We start from the raw sequence: 20,184 nt of genomic DNA, 5'->3' as shown, positions 1-20,184 counted from the left end.
GCTCACAGGGTCCCACCCCTTCCCGAGGATTTATGCTCAGTTCAGGGCTGATGGGGGCCGGGAGGTGGTGGTGCACACCTTTAATCCCAGGAGGCAGAGGCAGGTGGATCTCGGTGAGTTTGAGGTCAGCCTGGTCTATAAAGTGAGTTCTGGGATAGCCAGGGCTACACAGAGAAACTCTATCTGGAAAAACAAACAAATACAAAGGGTTGATGGGGGAGGAAGAGGCATTTTCTCATCGTCCTTAGTGTTGCAAACACGGGTAAGGTGCCTGTCGTCCTGTAAGCAGCCCTAACGAAACTCAGCGGGACACAGGCATAGAACTACACCCACGTGTATGCACGCCCGCCCGCACACAAATACAGACTTGAGAGTAGAAGAGGGAGGCAGAGGAGGGGATCAGAGAGAGTGGGAAGAGAGAGCAACAGGCGGGGAGTAACTGTAACTCAAGGAATCCATCATTATATACAACGTACGCTAATAAAATACACTGCAAAAAATAATTAAGGGCTTAGAATCATGATCAGGCAGTGGGGAGTTCTAGAAAATTCCTACAACTAGGAAGATAGCCGAGGAGGCATGGTTGAGAAATCAGGGCCCCAAGGTGCCAGAGCTGGATGAAGTCTGTGAGCAGCAGCGCCACCTGCTGGCCAGAGGGGAGAATAGCGCTATGATTTAGGCTGAGGGACGGTAATCCCTAACTGAGCCTTATGGTCAGATAGAGGGAAAAAAGGAAGCAAGTAAGTCTAGGGAGACTGTCTCACCCCCCGGTGAAGGACCACATGTGAAGGCTTGCAGGGGGGTCTTTATTATTATTTTTTTAACTTTACTTGAGACAGGGCCATACTATGTAGCCTTGGCTGGCCTAGAACTTAGTACGTAGACCAGACTGGTCTTGAAGGAACAGAGATCTGCCTGCTTCTGCCTGAGTGCTGGGATTACAGGCATGCACCACCACACTCAACGCAGGAGGCTTTCTTATGGCATCCCAGCCCTTCTTGGCATCCTGTCCTGTCAGGTTCGGCATCAGCATAAAGACAAGTCCAGAGTCACCGCTGCGGCACAGATAATTTAATGCTCTCCACCTGTCCACGTGGCCTTGGTTTGCCCTCAGTCTCAGGACCCCCCCAATAGTGGAGCCCCAGAGTCACACACATCTCCACATAGCCAAATGAGCACACCTACCCTCAGTACCGCCCTCTCCACCAGTGCCCTGGGACGCCTACTTCCCACAGAAGAGGGCGGGCTGGAGGCCCAGAGGCTGGAGGGACACAGGAGGACTACCCAGTCCAGGTGAATGTGTTAGGACATAGCAAGAACAAAGCAGCTGTTAGAGGCAGGGGGCTGGAAGGATCATGTGACCTCTCCAGGCTCGTGGGCTGCCTGGGGGATGAACCTCTCTAAGGCAGATCTGAAACCTCAGGGGAGCAGCCTGGAACCCCCCCCCCCCAATCACAGGCCGGGAGATCTCAAGGACTGAACACCAAGCAGAGTGTGGCGTTCTCAGGGGAGTCTGCTAGCTGCACCCTGCCTGTCCACCCACAAGGGGACACCTTCCTATAGCCAGCTGAGGTGTTCCTCCTTATAGTGCTGGGGGTCAATGAAGGGCCGGTCAATGGAGCGAATCATCAGCTCCCCACAGTACACACACTCAGCAGCCACCAGTTCATCGAGGTCAGCCTTGAGCTGCTCCCGGCTGGGCCCCCCAGCCGAAGCCCCAGCTTCGGCCTCTTTGGCCTTCACAGAGCCTTTGGTGGGGGGAGGCGCAGCCCCAAGCTTGCGCTGCAGATCCTCAAGCCTGGCCTGCTTGCAGGCAGAAAGGCCAGGCCTCACGGCCTGCAGCAGACAGTCAGCGTGGAACATGTGGCCACAGAGGAACAGGTAAAAGGGTCGGTTGAGCAGAGGGAAGTCGCAGGTGGAGCATTTGTCCTGGGGTTCCACAGTGCCATAGCGTCCCCGCAGCTCCTGCAAGTCTCTTCGGATACGCTGGGCGCTGGCCGTGGCTTCTTCCATCTCCCGCTGCAGCTCCTGGATGTGGTGGTTGTAGGCCTTCAGGGAACTGCAGATGGCCTCCTTGAAGTGGTCGATTGTGACAAAGTCGGGAAAGAAAGGCAGCACATCCTCAATCTTGAGCAGGGGGCAGCTGGCCAGGCAGGCCATGGCCGTCTGCACGTCCTCCTCCTCCTGGACCACGTGCCGAGCGATCTTGAGCCACAGCTTCTTGCGTAGCTCTTCATCCTCCTCTGGCAGGTCTGCACACTGCTTGGCCAGGTCCACATCCACCTGTGGAGAGACCAGGGGTATCAGGGTCCAGCCACGCCCCACCTAGGACCAGACGACTGGAGAGACAGATGGTCCCAGAAAACTGGGCCTGAGGAGGGGGCACAAGCAGGATTCTCCGCACTCCAGGTGGCAAGAGGCACAACAGACATCCGTATCGTCTGTCCTATCACCGCTATGGAAAGGCTATTGTTGGTGGCAGGCCTCCACTGTTAGTGAATTTAATGATCAGCTGGTAATGCCCAAAGCATGGTGCTGCACACCCACACCCCAGCACTCAGGAGGTGGAGACAGAGATGGTGTTGCACACCCACACCCCAGCACTCAGGAGGTGGAGACAGAGATGGTGTTGCACACCCACACCCCAGCACTCAGGAGGTGGAGACAGAGATGGTGCTGCACACCCACACCCCAGCACTCAGGAGGTGGAGACAGAGATGGTGTTGCACACCCACACCCCAGCACTCAGGAGGTGGAGACAGAGATGGTGTTGCACACCCACACCCCAGCACTCAGGAGGTGGAACAGAGATGGTGTTGCACACCCACACCCCAGCACCCGGGAGGTGGAGCCAGCCTAGGCTATGGGAGACCCTGTCTCACAAGCCACATGGGGAACACTTGAGATCTTGCTGCAATGTTCTAAATCCTGCACTAAGGCTCAGCTTGAGGCCAGCCTGGGCTGCCCAGTGATTTCCAGATCAGTTTGGGGTACATGATGACAACAACAGATGGAAACTCTGTTTCAAAAACCCAAATAGGGCTGGGAAGATGGCTCTGCTCAGACCCCAGCAACCATATAACAAGCTGGGTGTGCTCTTGCCCAGACCTGCAACCCCAGAGTTGTGGGGAGTGAAGACAGGAAGGTCGATGGGGTTTGAGGGCTATCAGTGTAGCTAAAACCCAGAACCTCCAGGTTCAGAGAGAGACCCTGCCTCAAAGGAATAAAGCAGAGAATGATGGGTGAGACCAGCAGATGACCTCCTCTGGCTTCCACACATGCACCTGCACACACACACCAACAAATAAGCAGACATTCCTTCCTCGCAATCTTTAAGGATTTGAGAGATGTAACTTAGCATCTTCTCCTTCTGCTAATCTGTTTATCAGTCACCATGTGCTTATGAGTGCTTAGTTTATTTATTTATTGGTGCCTGTGGCAGCCAGAAGAGGCTATCAGATCCCTTAAATTGAAGTTACAGATGGTTGTGAGCCACCATGTAGGTGCTGGGAACTGAACCCAAGTCCTCTGCAAGAGCAGCAACTGCTGTTAACCTATGAACCATCTCGATAGCCCATGTTAATTGATTTTTTTTTTTCTTTTTGAGACAGCAGTTGCTCACTATGTAGCCCAGGCTGGCCCAGAACTCACTGTATAGCCACTATAATAAGCTCCTGAATGCTTTATTTATACAGTATTAATTCACATTATTAGGTTAAAAAAAAAAAAACTTGCCGGGCGGTGGTGGTGCACGCCTTTAATCCCAGCGCTCAGGAGGCAGAGGCAGGTGGATCTCTGTGAGTTCGAGGCCAGCCTAGGCTACCAAGTGAGTCCCAGGAAAGGAGCAAAGCTAGACAGAGAAACCCTGTCTCAAAAAAAACAAAACAAAACAAAACCTAGCATTCAAGAGGCAGATGCAGGTAGATCTGAGTTCAAGGCCAGCCTAGTCTACAGAGCAAGTTACAGAAGAGCCAGGGGTACACAGATTTGTCTCAAAAAAAAAAAAAAAACAAACAAACAAACAAAAAAACCAAAACTACTCTTGACATTACCTTCACAAATTCTTTGATTGCAATATGGAAGGAGGGTAGGTGTGTGTATCAGAGCGCATGTGCACAGGTCAGAGGACACTTCTGGCAGTCAGTTCTCCTCCCACCGTGGCACCTGTGAGCGGAACTAGGCTATCTATCAAGTCTGTACAGCCAGTGCTTTCACCTGCCCAGTCAGCTTACTGCCTCATTACCACCATTTAACGGGTAATCTAAGGCACAGAGGGTTCAGAAACCAGCCCCACGTCACACAGCAAGGTGACAAAGTGAGAGTTCAAACCCTGACGTCCTAGTGCGTGTTCTTTTTCCTTCCCCTTCCCTTGCTTTTTTTTTTCTCCAAAGACAGGGACTCACTTGGGGTCTGGGGAGATGGCTGCAGCGGTTAAGAGCACTGGCTGCTCTTCTAGAGGACTAAGATTCAATTCCCAGCACCCACATGGCAGCTCGAGACTGTAACTCCAGTTCCAAGGGATCTGGTACTCTCACTCAGACACACATGCAGGCAAAACACCAATGCACGCTGGGTGGTAGTGGCGCACGCCTTTAATCCCAGCACTCGGGAGGCAGAGGCAGGCGGATCTCTGTGAGTTCGAGGCCAGCCTGGTCTACAGAGTGAGTTCCAGGACAGGCTCCAAAGCTACAGAGAAACCCTGTCTCAAAAAACCAAAAAAAAAAAAAAAAAAAAAAAAAAAGAAAGAAAAAGAAAAAACAAAACAAAAAAACAGATACTCACTGTGTAGCCTAAACTGTCCTCAATCTCATGATCCTTCTGCCTTAACCTCCCAAGTGCTGGGATTATAGGCAACAGCACACACCTCAAACTCAGCTTTCAACCTCTACACTACAGCACTTCTCTGCTGGAGAAGCCAGCAAGAGCTAGCCTTACCTCCTGGAACCTTTCTGCCTCTTTAGGTTACTTCTCTCCAGGTCCCTCTCCTAGATGAGGTCAAGATTTACCTGCAGGGCCAGGTCCACAGCTTCCTCATACAGCTCCAACACCTTATAGACGTGGACACAAGCGCGGTGGTGACCATGCTCAGCACAGAGTCGAAGCGCATATTTGAGATCGTAATGCACTCGGTGCGGGCTGGCTCCAGCTTGCTCCAGGTAGGCCAGCAGCGAGGCTGGCTGGCCACGGGCATACAGTGACAGCAGGTAGTTGTGAATGGCTTGCTCGGTCTCGCCAAGCACATTCACGCAGAATTCCATATAGCGGATGGCCTGGCTCACCTGCTGAGCCCCACCACCCTGGCTATAGTTCACCAGGGCAGGGATGAGCTGCCGAGCATCCAGCCGGCTGCCCATCTCAATCCAGGCATCTACTAGCTGGCGGGGGATATGTCGGATGAGGATGGGTGAGAATTTGTAGAAGAGCTGGGGGTCACGGTGGCGGGCAAGGACGGCCAGGGCCTCCTCGTAGGCCTCATGCTGGCAGTGGTACGCCACCACCCGTTCGTAGTCCTGCATGATCACTGCAAAGTACACCATATGCTCTGTGTCCCCATGGCTGGCGAGCAGCTCATGGATAGAGGCCCGGCTGGCAAAGAGCCACTCCTTGTGCCGAGGGCTACTGAGGAAGGTACGGAAGCACTCCCGTGTATCCCGGTAGAGATTCAGGGCATCTGGGTCACCCTGCAGGGCACCGAGCCGGCTCAGGTAGAGCTCTGTCAGCCAAGTGGTCAGCAGTGTGGCCTGGGTACGCTCAGTTGGCTTCAAGCCGGCCAGTTTCCGCTGTAGAAACTCGGCCAGCGCCTCCTCTTGCCGGGCCTCCAAAAACTTGAGGGCAATCTCCTCGAAGTAGCTCTGGGTCAGAGCATAGCAGCGGGCGCTCTCCAGGTAGCGATGCTGGCGAAAGCAGAAATCAGCCTCCCGGGCCAGGACTGTGTCCAGGCAATCGGGCCTCTCTCGACAATACTCTTTGGCCAGGTCAAAGCGGTTCATGTCCAGGTACGTGCGCCAGACATCCCGAGCCTCCCGCTGCACGTGGTATCGGAAGACTGCGCGCTCAGTGTAGGCCCACAGGTGACCTGTGGATGAGTCCTTCACCATGTGCCTCAGTGGTCCAAACTTCTCCAGGAAGTGATCCCGCAGCACCACCTGCCCCGTCAGTGTACACACAGCCTCCACCCGGTCTGCCAGCAGCAGCAGGAAATGAAACTGGGTCAAGACGATGGCCAGGGGTGGATTGGCTCCAGGACCAACCCCCGCTGGATACTCCCACACCCGCTCCTCACTCAGCAGGGAGTCGGGACGGCCGCAGTCCAGCGAGCCATACAGCACACCATCCCCCATCATCCAGGCGAAGGCACGAGGCGCAGAGCGTAACTTGGGGGTATAGAAAGCCAACTCGCTATACCCCAAATTGCTAGGAAACTCACGGAACGGGGGCGGGTGGTCTGTGTAGGCAGCAAAGAGCCCCGAGAAGCCCTGGGCTTCGGCGTCCTCTGCCGCTCGGCCTATGAACTGGAAGAGGCGCTGTCGAGTGGTAGCAATCACAAAGCCTCGCCCATCAGGGCCGCGCTCAGCCTCCAGGGAGCACACAGGTGCCGGACCTCCTTCTTCATTTAACACGTACAGGGGACGGAAGTAGAGATCCGGGGCAGGGCCGAAAAGGCCACCTTCGCTGGCTGAGAGCTCTGCTTCAAAGATCTGCCCTTGAGCCGTGCCGACCAGGATGGGGCCGGTGCTGCTCTCATTGCCCAGCGCTTTGTTCCAGCCGACGCTCTCCACCAGCTGCCCCTTCCAGCGTGCCAGGGGCCGGACCTTCTGCCCATTGCGGTTCATATAGAGGACCTCGGTGCTACTCAGAGCAACCAGCAGGTGGGAGCCTGGAGTGGGAGGAAAACGGCCCCTGAGCGGATACTGTGTCTTCCCACCCGTCCAGACCCCACCCATCCAGGCGTGAACTCTCAGAGGAGCCCTCCTGGATCTCCCACAGCACTTACCAGTGTGGTCCAGGAACATCTTGTGAACTTTGGCATCGTCCTTGCGCCCCAGTTCCACACGGTTGGGTTCACTTGCCTTACCCAAATCTATGCTGTAAAGACAAGAGTCACAGTGTTACTCTCAAGAAGTCCAAGAGAATTATCACCTGAGGCTGAGAAAGAATTGGCCTTGGTAGAAAAGAAAGTACATGAAGGACACGTGGATCGGATCGATCCAAAACTGGATTGCATTTTGGTTATTTTGCCCTCTAGATATTCTCCTACAGGAATATTAATGCAGAGGGAAGATATTATATTGGAATGGATATTTTTACCAAATGAACTAAATACAAAATAAAAAACTTATGTGGAAAAAAATCTCTGACTTGATTTTGAAAGGAAAATTGAGACTTCGTCAATTAGCAGAAATAGACCCAGCAGAAATTGTCATACCTTTAACTAAGGAGAATTAGAAAAATTACAGGCAGAAAGTGAACCTTGGCAAAGAGTTTGCCATAATTATTTGGGAGAAATTAACAGCAAATATCCCAAAAGTGATAGAATTGATTTTTTTTTTTAAGATTTATTTATTTGTTATGTATACAGCATGTATGACCAACCAGAAAAGGGCACCAGACCTTATTACAGATGGTTGTGAGCCACCATGAGGTTGCTGGGAATTGAACTCAGGACCTCTGGAAGAGCAGCCAGTGCTCTTAACCTCCGAGTGATCTCTCCAGCCCCTAGAATTGATCTTATAAAGAGAGCTGATTGGATTTTGCCTCAAACTGTACAGGACACACCCATATCTGGAGTTCATACATTTTATACAGGTGCAAACAAACAAGGAAAGGCAGGTTACAAATCAGAAAATTTAAGTAAAGTTCAAAGTCCTTATAATTCAGTTCAAAAATCGGAACTGAGCGGCGCACACCTTTAATCCCAGCACTTGAGAGGCAGAGGCAGGTGGATTTCTGTGAGTTCGAGGCCAGCCTGGCCTCCAAAGTGAGTTCCAGGAAAGGCGCGAAGCTACACAGGGAAACCCTGTCTCGAAAAAACAAAACAAAACAAAAAAACAAAACAAAAAAAAATCAGAACTATATGCTATCCTGTTGGTATTAATGAATTTTTCAGAACCTCTCAACATAGTTACTGACTCTCAGTATGCTGAAAGAGAAGTCTTACATATTGAGGCTGCAGAATTTATCCCTGATGAGTCAGAATTAACTTCACTATTTATTCAATTACAAGATACAATCAGGGAAAGGAGTCATCCTTTATATATAACTCACATCAGATCCCATACTGGTCTGCCAGGCCCTCTAGCACAAGGTAATGATGAGATTGATAAATTATTGATAGGAAATGTGCTGGAGGCTTCAGAATTTCATAAAAAAACATCATGTCAATAGTAAAGGTTTAAAAAAGGATTTTTCCATAACCTGGCAATAAGCCAAGGAAATTGTGAGGAAATGTCCTACTTGTTCCTTTTACAATCAGACACCATTACCAGCAGGATGTAACCCAAAGGGTACTCAGAGGAATGAAATCTGGCAGATGGATGTGTTTTACTATGCAGAATTTGGAAAACTGAAATATGTATACCATACCATTGATACTTATTCAGGATTCCAATGGGCGACTGCTTTGAGTTCTGAAAAAGCTGATTCTGTAATCATTCATTTGCTAGAAGTTATGGCCATCATGGGTATACCTGCACAAATTAAAACTGACAATGTTCCAGCATATGTCTCTGGTAAAATGAAACCGTTTTTTGCTTATTACAATATAAAGCATATTACAGGTATACCACATAATCCTATAGGCCAAGCAGTTATAGAAAGATCAAACAGAACTCTAAAAGATATGCTAAATAAACAGAAAGGGGTAACAAAACCCCCAGAAATAGACTGCATAATGCTCTATTAACTTTGAATTTTCTCAATGCTAATGAGAAAGGAACAGCTGCAGAGAGACATTGGATAATAGAAAAAACTACAGAATTAAATCAGCCTATATACTTTAAGGATGTGCTGACCTCAGAATGGAAACCAGGGTATGTGTTACGTTGGGGACGAGGTTTTGCTTTTGTTTCTGCAGGAGAAGATAAGCTGTGGGTACCATCAAAATTGATAAAGGTTCGATTTGAACAAGAGAGACCTCTTAATTAGAGGAGGTGATAGTTCATCAACCAGCATGACCACTCAATTTAAACTAACTTATACCATTAACACATGCCTTCTCATTTAATCAGATATAACTTGCCAAAAGGGAACCTCCCCCAAATTAGTCTTGGGGAAGGGTTTTTGTTTTTGTCTTTTAGGAGAATGAAGGCTAAGGAATCTGAAGAACACTGGACAAATGAGACATCTGAAGAAAAAGGACAAATCATCTAGAAAAAATGTTCAAGAAAGAGAGTAAAATGGCCTATTGGTATATCATCTATAAAATTTCATAAGTCTTCCTAAATGTTTGTTTCTGCTCTTCTCTAAAGACATTTAACACTATTGGTCTTCTTGTAGTCCCAGTTCAATTAAAATTTAAAGCTGACTTTGGAGTTGGAGAATGGCTCTCTCCTTCTTTAAACTCAAGCATGTTGTTAAAAGGGAAATGCAAACTCCCTGTATCATACCAGAAGAAAGAGCCATCTTCTGATATGGGACAGGAGAAAAACCAAATTAATTAAGGGACTATTCTATTACTAATCTCAATTCTTTGATTCTATTCTGATTCTTTAAACTTTTCTTAAAGTATGAATTTTATATCAAAATTTACTATATATATATATATATATATTAAACCTTGTTAAGATGTTAATAGTCATATAGAATACTAACTAATTCTAGAAAAAAAAAGGGGGGGCTTCAATTAGCTGCCTATCCATGTCTTTGTGTTTAAGTCTTTATCAGTTTTCTGCAGGAAATCACGGCCAGGCTTAACATCAACTGAGTCTCCAGGAAGAAGATGGGGCCCTACAACAACAATTCCGCGTGGACAATAAAATACCACTAAGCTGACAAACATCATCTACAGATCATCAGCTTTGGACTACAAACTGAAATTTCAAGATGGCTAGCTGCGATGTCCAAATTCTGACTACTCAAGCAAGGACTTGAGGCAGCCGTGAACTTTCCCGTTATGCAGAGACTGAACAAATGATACAGCTACCTCTCTCAGGACTTGACAATTAACCCAAAAGATTTCTTTTCAGGATCCCCTAAAGATGTCTTCACGCCCAGAAAGGAGGAAGTAATTTTAAGAAAACGATGCCCACATTCCCAAGTGGGGAGATGGGAGGTTTTTGGTTGTTTAATGAGTTATGGATATTGTCATTGTTTATGATGGTTGGTTACAAATTGTTAATTATTAATAGTCAGGAAAAAAGCTCAACAAGGAGATTAGATTCAGAGTTTTTGTTTAAAAAAAGAAAAAGAAAAAAGAGAATATAGATATGAGGTAGATCATTGAATCTACTCTAAAACGAGAAAGGGGAACATATAAAAATGACAAAAGGTAGATTATTGAATCAATTATGAAAATAGAGACTATGGATATGATAAGATAAAAAGGTCAATTATTGAATCTACTTTTAAAAAGGAACTACTTGTTTTAAATAGGATAAGTAATGAAATTTTTTTGTCTGAATCTGTCAAATGTTAATGGACTAGACATTGTTAATGTAATTCTTGACTGTATATATTGTATATACTTATTGGATATAGTTTTTCTTATAATTAGTAATAAGCTTTTTTAATTTTAGACAAAAAAGGAGAAATGTGGTGAAATTGTGTTCCCCAAATATTGTGCACCCTAATAAATTTATCTGGGGTCAGAGAACAGATAGCCACTAGATATAGAGGCCAGAAAATGGTGACACTCACACCTTTAATCCTAGCATTCCAGAGGCAGAGATCCGTTTGGATCTCTGTGAGTTCAAGGCCACACTGGAAATAGCCAAGCTGGTAACAAGAGCCTTTAATCCCAGGAAGTGATGGCAGAAAGCAGAAAGGTATATAAGGCGTGAAAACCAGGAACTAGCCTAGTTAAGCTTTTGGGCTTTTCAGAAGCAGTTCAGCTGAGATCCATTTGGATAAGGACACAGAGGCTTCCAGTCTGAGGAAACAGGATCAGCTGAGAAATTGGCGAGGTGAGGTGGCTGTGGTTTGTTCTGCTTCTCTGATCTTCCAGTGTTGACCCCAGCACCTGGCTCCAGGTTTGTTTTATTAATTAATAAGAACTTTTAAGATTCGTGCTACAGAAGTCCCCTTATTAAAATATTTACATTATTTATTTAATGTGTACGTGTTGTGCATCAACATACGTGTATGCAGAAACCCATGGAAGTCAGAAAAGGGTATTGGATTGTCTGGAACTGGAGTTACCGACAGTTGTGAGCTGCCATGTGGGTACTGGGAATCTAACCCAGGTCCTCTGCATGAACGGTAAGTACTCTTAACCACTGAGCCATCCTCCAGCACCTGGGAAGTTCCTTTTTAGACCACTGACTTGAAAGTCTAAGGCTAAATAGACACAAAAGATTCTTTTGTTTGTTTCTCAAGACAGGGTTTCTTGGGGTTGGGGATTTAGCTCAGTGGTAGAGTGCTTGCCTAACAAGCACAAGGCCCTGGGTTCAATCCTCAGCTCAAAAGAAAAAAAACAAAACAAAAAACAAAAAAAACCCGAAAACAAAAACAAACACAAACAAAAAAGGACAGGGTTTCTCTGTGTAGCCTTGGCTGTCCTAGAACTAGCTCTGTAGATCAGAATGGCCTCGAACTCACAGAGATCCACCTGCCTCTGCCTCCAGAGTGCTGGGATTAAAGGTGTACGCCACCACCGCCCAGTGACTTACTTCTTTTTATTTATGTGTATGCACCTATGTGAATGAATGCCATGTGTGTGCAGGTGCCTGCAGAAGTCAGAAGGAAGTCAGGTTTCCTGAAGCTAGCGTCACAGGAGGCTGTACACTGCCTGACATGTGCTCAGAAACGGAACTCAGGTCCTCTGGAGGAGCAGTGAGAATAATGACCACTAAGCCATCTCCAACCCCAAAAATTCTTAATACAATCTCAAGAACTGTAAACTGTATAGAGAATCCTACTTAAGAACCCTCATTACCAACTGAAAAAAAAGTGAACTTAAAAAAAAAAAAAAAAGATTTGTTTATTATGTATATAGTGTTCTATCTGCACACCAGAAGAGGGCATCAGGTCTCATTATAGATGGTTGTGAGCCATATGGTTGCTGGGAATTGAACTCAGGACTTCTAGCAGCCAGTGCTCTTAACCTTTGAGCCATCCCTCCAGCCACATGGACCACTCTTTAAAAAATACAGATATGAAATAAATTACCCTTAAAAATCTCTTCATCCCAGAGAAGCTAGGTAAAGAGGAGGCCACTAAGAGGATTGCCCTGGGAAGGAGAAAGGGTTAAGATCTCTTGGATAATTTATGAGGGGGGAATAGAGTGGAGGGGATGGGAGGAGAGAGGAGATGAGAACATAGGGGAGAGACAGAGATGGAGAGCAATGAAAGAGACATCTTGACAAAGTGTACCATTAGGGAGATGGGGAGAAATCTGCAGCTAGGGAAAACCCCAGGAACTCACAAGATTGTCCCCAGCTAAGGCTCATAGCAATGGTGGAGAGGGTGCTTGAACTAGCTTCCCCTGCCCTCAGATTGGTGTCTACCCTAATTGTCATCATTGAACCTCCATCCAGTAACTGATGGAAGCAGATGCAGAGACCCACAGCCAAGCACTTAGTCAAGATCCTGGAGTTGAGTTGAAGGGGGAGGGGGTTGTAAGAGCAAGGGTGGGGAGGGTCAAAATCATGATGGGGAAAAAAACACAGAAATAGCTGACCCAAGCTAGTGGGAGCTCACGGACTCTGGACTGACAGCTGGGGAGCCTGCATGGGACTGAACTAGGCCTCTGACTGTGGGTGAACGTTGCATGGCTTGATGTGCTTGTGGGTCCCCTGGCAATGGGACCAGGACTTATCCTGGGTACACCAACTGGCTTTTTAGACCCCAATCCTTTGGTGCAATGCCTTACTCAGCCTGATGCAGGGGGGAGGGGCTAGGTCCATCCCCAACATGGTATGACAGCCTGTGTTGACTACCCAAGGGAGGCCTTACCTTACCTCTATGAGGAGGGGATGGGAGTGGGATAGGAGTAGGTTGTGGGGGAGGAGCAGGAGAAGAGGAGGAAGGGTTAGTATGTAAAAGGAAAGAAAAATTTTTTAAATAAAAAATTATATTTAAAAAAAATATCTCTTAATGTTCTGGGTGGAGAGATGGCCAAGCAGTTAAGAGTACTTGTAGCTCTTCCAGAGACCTAAGTGTGGTTCCCAGTACCCCTGTCAGGTGGCTTATAGCCACCTGCAATTTCACCCTCTTCTGTCCCCCTCAGGCACACATGTGGTTGCTGGGAATTGAACTCAGGACCTCTGAAAGAGTAGCCAATGCTCTTAACCTCTGAGCCATCTCTCCAGTCCATAAACATCTTTTCATGCTCACAACATAAATAGGGTTGCTAACTGGGTGTTGGTGGTGCATGTCCTTAATCCCAGCAAGAGGATCTCTATGAGTTTGAGGTCAGCCTGGTCTACAGAGATAGTTCCAGGACAGGCAGGACTGTTATATAAAAAAATCTTGTCGGGACTGGAGAGATGGCTCAGAGGTTAAGAGCACTGCCTGTTCTTCCAGAGGTCCTGAGTTCAATTCCCAGCAACCACATGATGGCTCACAACCATCTGTAATGAGATCTGGTGCCCTCTTCTGGTGTGCAGGCCTTCATGCAGATAGAACACTGTATACATAACAAATAAATAAATCTTAAAAAAAAAAAAAATCTTGTCTTGAAAAACCAAAACACACACACACACACACACAAATAAATAAAAATAAATAAGGGTTGTTGCCGGGCGATAGTGGCGCACGCCTTTAATCCCAGCACTCGGGAGGCAGAGGCAGGCAGATCTCTGTGAGTTCGAGGCCAGCCTGGGCTACCAAGTGAGTTCCAGGAAAGGTGCAAAGCTACACAGGGAAACCCTGTCTCGAAAAACCAAAAAAAAATAAAAATTAAAAAAAAGGGTTGTTATATTGCTTTTATTACAAAAACACCTTCACACTGCTATTTGTAACTTGATTTTCCCAATTAATGATACTTTTTGAACAGTTTATAGTAACCAATAGATAAAGCTTTCTTCCTTATTTCCCCCCAAGACAGGGTTCCTCTGTGTAGCCCTGGCTGTCCTGGAACTCGCTCTAGAGACCACAAACTCATAGAAACCCACCTGCCTCTGTCTCCTGTGTGCTGGGATTAAAGGTGTGCGCCACCATGCCCAGCTTTGCTTTTAATTTATTGCATTCATTAATTTAGTATCGGGGAGGTGCATGTGCATACTCCTGCACACATGTGGAAGTCAGAGGACAACCTGTGGAGTCAGTTCTTGTCTCCACCGTGTGCACAGATCCATGTATACGGTACAGGCTGTGGGGTTGGCAGCACGCACCTTTACTGGCTTAGCTATGTCCCAGGCCCTCATGGTTCCTTTTTTTTTCCCAGACAGGGTTTCTCTGTAGCTTTCCTGGAACTTGCTTTGTAGACCAGGCTGGCCTCGAACTCATAGAGATCCTCCTGCCTCTGCCTCCAGAGTGCTGGGATTACAGGCGTGTGCCACCACCGCTCGGTCCATGGTTCTTAATAATTGCATGGCATTCCACTTTACAGATGAATTACAATTTAGTCACTATTTCCTTGTCAATGGGCATTTAACTCAGGTCATTTTGCTTACCACAAATGATGCAATGATCAATATTCATGAATCAGTACCCCTTCAAATGGCTACTTTTCTTTTTATTTATATTCACTTAAATTATGACTGAATCTAATTCATAGATTTTTTTTTTTTTTTTTTCTTTTTGAGACAGGGTTTCTCTATAGCTTTGGAGCCTGTCCTGGAACTCATTCTGTAGACCAGGCTGGCCTCGAACTCACAGAGATCCACCTGTCTCCCAAGTGCTAGGATTAAAGGCATGCACCACCACTGCCCGGCTATATGTTTATTTTTTTTTTAAGTTTCTTTTCTTCTCTTGTTTTGTTTTTGAGTCAGGGTCTTGCTGTGTTAACCCAGGCTAGCCTAGTTGAGACCCTCCGGCCTTACTAAATGCTGGGATTATAAACATGTGCCAGCATGCCCTAACAGATAATTTTTTTGTTTGTTTTTGAGACAAGGTTTCTCTGTATACTCAGGCTGCCCTGGAACTCGCTCTGTAGACCAGGCTGGCCTCAAACTCAAATCTGCCTGCCTCTGCCTCCTCAGTACTGGGATTAAAGGCATGTACCACCATTGTCCTGCTAGTTTCTTTATTAAAAACAACTGAACTGTGTGTGCGCGTGTGTGCATGTGCGCATGGTGTGTGAGTTGAGGGTAGAGGGCAACTTACAGGAACCAGCTCTCTCCTCCTCCCACGTAGGTCTGAGGAATCTAACTAAGGCAGTCAGGCTCGGCAGCAGGCCCCTTTACCTGTTAAGTCAGTTACCAGTCCAGATGTTCTTACTTTTAAGACACTGCCAGATCACCTTTTCAAAAGATGACGGCCATTTACAGTTGTGTACGTGGCAGCTGTCTGACCTAAGACCTCAAGGGTGTCATGCGTGGCAGTGCGTTCCCCTGTAGCTTTACCAGCCCTGTTTATTACTAGATTTGAATTGCACCACTCTGATGGGTTTTAATAACATCTCTTGGTGCTGGGCAGGTGGCACACACCTGTAACTCTGTTCCTGAGACAGGATGATTAGAGAGTCACAGCCTTGAACTATGTGAGACCCTGTCCCCAAAAGAAAAAGCCACAGTGATCTGTGATGGAGACGTTGGCTACATGGGAGTGCTTTCCTGGTGTGAACAAAGATCTTGGTTCAAATAAGTAACTAAAGCAGCTTATCACTATTTTAACTTCTTTTTATTTTTTTATTTTAATTTTTTTGTATTTTTTGAGAGAGTTTCTCTATTGTAGCTCTGGTAATCCTAGAACTCATTCTGTAGAACAGGCTGGCCTTGAACTCTGGGATCTGCCTGCCTCTGCCTTCCAAGTGTGGGGACTAAAGGCATGTGTCACCATCCCTGGCCTATTTTAACTCTTTTTGCTCAGAGGTTAAAATTATTGTCAAGGACCAGTGAGATGGTCCAATGGTAAGGGCACTTGCTGTCAGTTCTGATTATATGAAATGGAATCCTAATGGAGCAGCATGGTAAAAGGCTGTCCTTTGCCCTCCACACGTTCACTATGGCATATCCAAGCCCTACCCCCACCACACAATCAATCAATCAATCCATCAATAAATAAATCAATGTCATTTGAATATATGTTTTAAATTTCTGGGGCTGGTGAGAGGATTCAGCAGATAAAGGTACTTGCCACCCTGCCTGGTGCCTGAGTTTGATCCCTGGGTCCCACATGTTAGAAGGAGGAAAAACATCAATTAGTGATTGCAACTTAAATGTTAAAAATGTGTAAGTTACATATATTAGAGGGATTAGAGAGATGGCTCACTGGTTAAGAGCACTTAGTCTTGCCGAGGACCCAGGACCCAGGACCCACTAGGCTGCCCACAACTGTCCATCATTCCAGTGCTGGGATAAAAGACGTGTGCAACCACACCCAGAATAGTGTGCAATATTCAATATATAGTGCATAACAAAATCCATTTTATTTAATCATGTGTGTGTGCACAGGCGCTCACAGAGATCAAAAGATCTAGGTACTGGGTCACCTCGACCTAGAGTTGTAGGCAGTTGTGAGATTTCCAATGTGGGTGTCAGGAACCAAAGTCCAGTCCACTTTATTTTTTGAGAGAGAGTCTCCCACTGAATCTGGAGCTCACCAATTTGGCCATACTGGCTGGCCTGCAAGCTCCCAGGATTCCCCTCTCTGATCTGCTCCAGAGCTGGTTTTCATATGTGCACACACTGCCAACTGCAGCTCTTTCCATGGGTTCTCCTGCTTACAAAGCAGGCACTTTGCGGGCTGACCTCATCCCTGAAGTTCTTTCTGGGGGCACTGCTTGTGGGTATTGTTTACCCTCCCCTTTATTCTAAACTGTCATCTTATTGGTGCATAAGGTGTTTGTGTGGTTGTTTATTCTTTGGCTTTCTGAATAGGGTCTCACTCTGCAGCCTAGAACAAGCTCCCAATCCTCTGTCATCAGCCTCCCTAGTGCTGAGATTACAGGTATGTGTCACACACTGAAATCTGTTGGTTTGAAACAGGGTCTCCCATAGTTCAGGCTGGCCTCAAATTCACTATGCAGCTAAGGATGTCCTTGAACTTCAGATCCTCCTGCCTCTACCTCCCAAGTATTGTGATTACAGGTGTGCACCACCACACCTGGTCCAGCCATGCTGAGTATCTAATCAAGGACTCTGAATGCTCCACAAGTACTCTAAGCGAACTCCAGCCCTGGCTTCTTATTTACATCTTATTTCGCAGTGCTGGGAATCAAACCTAGGGCCTCAGGGATGCCAGGTATGGAGCCACACTCCCAGCACTAGTTATAACAACTGTTCATTCTGGGATTCATCTTTGTGGGTTACAGGTCTGTTTTATTCCAGATGGCTTATCCCACATGATAAACGATTCTGTTGACACCTGTCAGCTAGTGGATATTGTTTAGGATTCCCCAGACAGTTCCAATGATCTGTATGGCTAACTCTGGAGGTTGAGACCACCTTTAACTGTTGAAAGACCAGAAAGATTAGCTGACTTGTTCAAGACTGTTAACTGATAATCTGAACATTTCGCTGGAATCTGAATGTAGGTCTGTCTTCATCCACTATGTTGGTTCTCTTTGGGAAGGAATAGGGTATCTCCTGAACATCTATTGTTTCACTTGCCAAGTGTGGAGAATGAACCCAGTCAGCTAAAAGTCCCCAGATACATTACCGGAGCAGTGTGTCCTTGCCCAGGCTCATGCAGAGCTGGTTACAGGAAACGAGAAGACTGGTGATGGGCTCTGATGGAGTGAAGTCAATCCGCTGCTTCGTGAAGATAGGCACTTCCTTCTCCAGCTGGGCATTTACATACCCTATAGGTTTGGAGTGAAGAACAAAAATGTGGCATCCAGAGAAGGGGGGCGGGAGGGGGAGCAGCCCAGAAAACCCTAAGAAACAACAGTGTTACCTGGCACTCTTCTACTTCCCAAGTGTATTCCCACCCACTGGATCTTGGTTAATGAAGAGCTCAACGTTAGTTTTCTGGTTGTCTTTGTACTAAGAGTCCTGGCTTTTCTCACACTTGTGATGGTAGTGAAGGATTGGTTCTCTGAACCTGAATGAGGCTGTATCATGATGTGCTTGTTCCCAGCGGTAATTGGGGAGTGGTTTGGTATGGGGGAGATGGTTTGGGCATTCTCTCTTATTAGTGTTTTTCCCACCAATCCCAAGAAAACTAAAGTTGTCCTTTCCTCCCCGTCCACACAGGGACATAGCTCAGCGAGTCTCCATAATATGTAGAGTTCTGGAGACTTCATCCCGTCAGAACCGTTCCCAGATTGCAGCTGTTGTCTCGCTGGTCGCTGCAATATTATATCACAACACTGTGCCAACGTTGTACTACTCTCCTTAGAAATGACACCCGTACTCTAAACTGCAGCCGGCTTTGCCCAAGGCCAGTCACCTCCATCTTTCCTGTTCAGTGACAAAATTCCCTTTAGGATCGAACCTCCTCCTTCTATAACATTCACATTCCACTAAGTTCTGTGTTCATTCCCACCCCAATCTGTTTCCACGATAAAAAGTCTGGTGGGGGAAAAAACCCCACAGAACCAGACATCAGGGGAAGCCTGGAACCTGTTTTCAGTTCTCCCAAAAGCCAAACTGCAGCCTGGAAGGCAAGTACTTCCTTAACTGCGCCCCAGTTCCCTCTTTTGAAGGACCTTAGGGCCTAGATCACGCGGCTGCTCCTGGGGCTCTTTCAAACTTCGACGACTAACAAGCAGGAGATTATGAGAGGCCTGGGGCTTAGATCCTGAACGTACGCCCCAAATTCTTGAGCCGGACTCCCCCACAAATGCTAGCGGAATTGAAAGAGGCGGTGACGGCCTCTTACTTACCGGAATGGGGGATGCCCACGCTAGGGCAACCAGTCTGCAAGACGGCCGAGCGGGACAATGAGTCCTCATACTCATCCAGGATGGACGCCATAGTATTGAGCTCTGGGCCTTAGGTCTAGGGTCTGAGGGTCACAACTGGGAGCCCCGTCGCCCTGGATGTGCAAGCTGTGACTCCCCAGCGTCTGACAGATCCCGAGACTCTTTTTTTAAACGCGAAGGCCCTTTTCGCTTTCGCAGTATAGGACGAGAAGATCGAGGAGACCCCACTAGAATCTGGCGCAGTTTTGCACCCCAGCTCTAGTCCCAAGAGATTAGAGACTCCCCATAGCAGATCCCAGGTGATCACAACCTCGCCTAGGCAGCTCAGCTGACTCCCGCCCCCGTGACGCGTGCTTATGACGTGCTTCCGGATTCTCAGAAGCAAGTATTAACCGGAGCCGAGTGCATTGGCGCCTCCACTGCTAGGCGTGTCGGAGACTCGGGGCGGCGGGGGCGGAGCCAGCGCTGGGCGGGATGCAACTCGAGCCCTCGCGGCCGGCCCTGCTGCAGTTCCGCATCTGGACGCTAGAGGGCAGCCCGAGCCTTCCCTGCTGCGTCCAGCAATCGCAGCGATCTCCGGCTGCCGAAACCTGCCTTCCTCAGATTGTCGTTCTAAAGTCGGCTGTGCTGCATCTGCCGGACTGACGGATTGCCTTCTGTTTCTCGGTCGAGTTGCTGTGTCAGTCCACCTTCACAAGCACAGGCAGAACAGTCTTAGTTCCCTTCCTCCACTGCCAGGGGCCCACCAGTTTCCAGAAAGTAGCTGGATGGGTCCGAAGTGCGGCTTGGTGGCAAAGCCATTCGTTGCCCAACGTGCGTAAGACCTGGATTTTTCGTATCATCGCAAAAAAAAAAACCACACAAAATTTAATCTCCAGCACTAGGAAGGCTGAGGCAGGAGGATTACTAAGGAGGATAACCTCTCCTAAGGAAACAAAGCAAGAAGAAAGAAATCGATAAAGCCATAGTAATGGGCAAGCCCTATGCCAGGTGACGTTGTAACCTGCCCACAGATGCTCCTTCGTGTATGGGGAGGAGCAAGAGTCACCAGGAGAAGT

The 20,184-nt window shown here is 47.5% G+C and overlaps 1 protein-coding gene across 1 annotated transcript; it reads right to left on the bottom strand.

Annotated features, from left to right (window-relative positions):
* Positions 1–1,056: 1,056 nt before the first annotated feature.
* Positions 1,057–19,486, bottom strand: Vps18 (VPS18 core subunit of CORVET and HOPS complexes). Its single transcript, XM_036185991.1, has 5 exons — positions 19,088–19,486; positions 17,920–18,061; positions 6,995–7,086; positions 5,007–6,877; positions 1,057–2,283 (listed from the first exon to the last, which is right to left on the bottom strand). Exons 1-5 carry the CDS (start codon positions 19,176–19,178, stop codon positions 1,558–1,560), a joined length of 2,922 nt encoding a protein of 973 aa, XP_036041884.1. The 5' UTR covers positions 19,179–19,486; the 3' UTR covers positions 1,057–1,557.
* Between the last annotated feature and the right edge of the window lie 698 nt (positions 19,487–20,184).

The sequence above is a fragment of the Onychomys torridus genome, chromosome 4, assembly GCF_903995425.1.
Source record: "Onychomys torridus chromosome 4, mOncTor1.1, whole genome shotgun sequence".
In the NCBI taxonomy this organism is placed as follows: Eukaryota; Metazoa; Chordata; class Mammalia; order Rodentia; family Cricetidae; genus Onychomys; species Onychomys torridus.
Note: the sequence above shows the minus strand (reverse complement) of the source record. Positions and strands in the feature narration are given on the sequence as shown.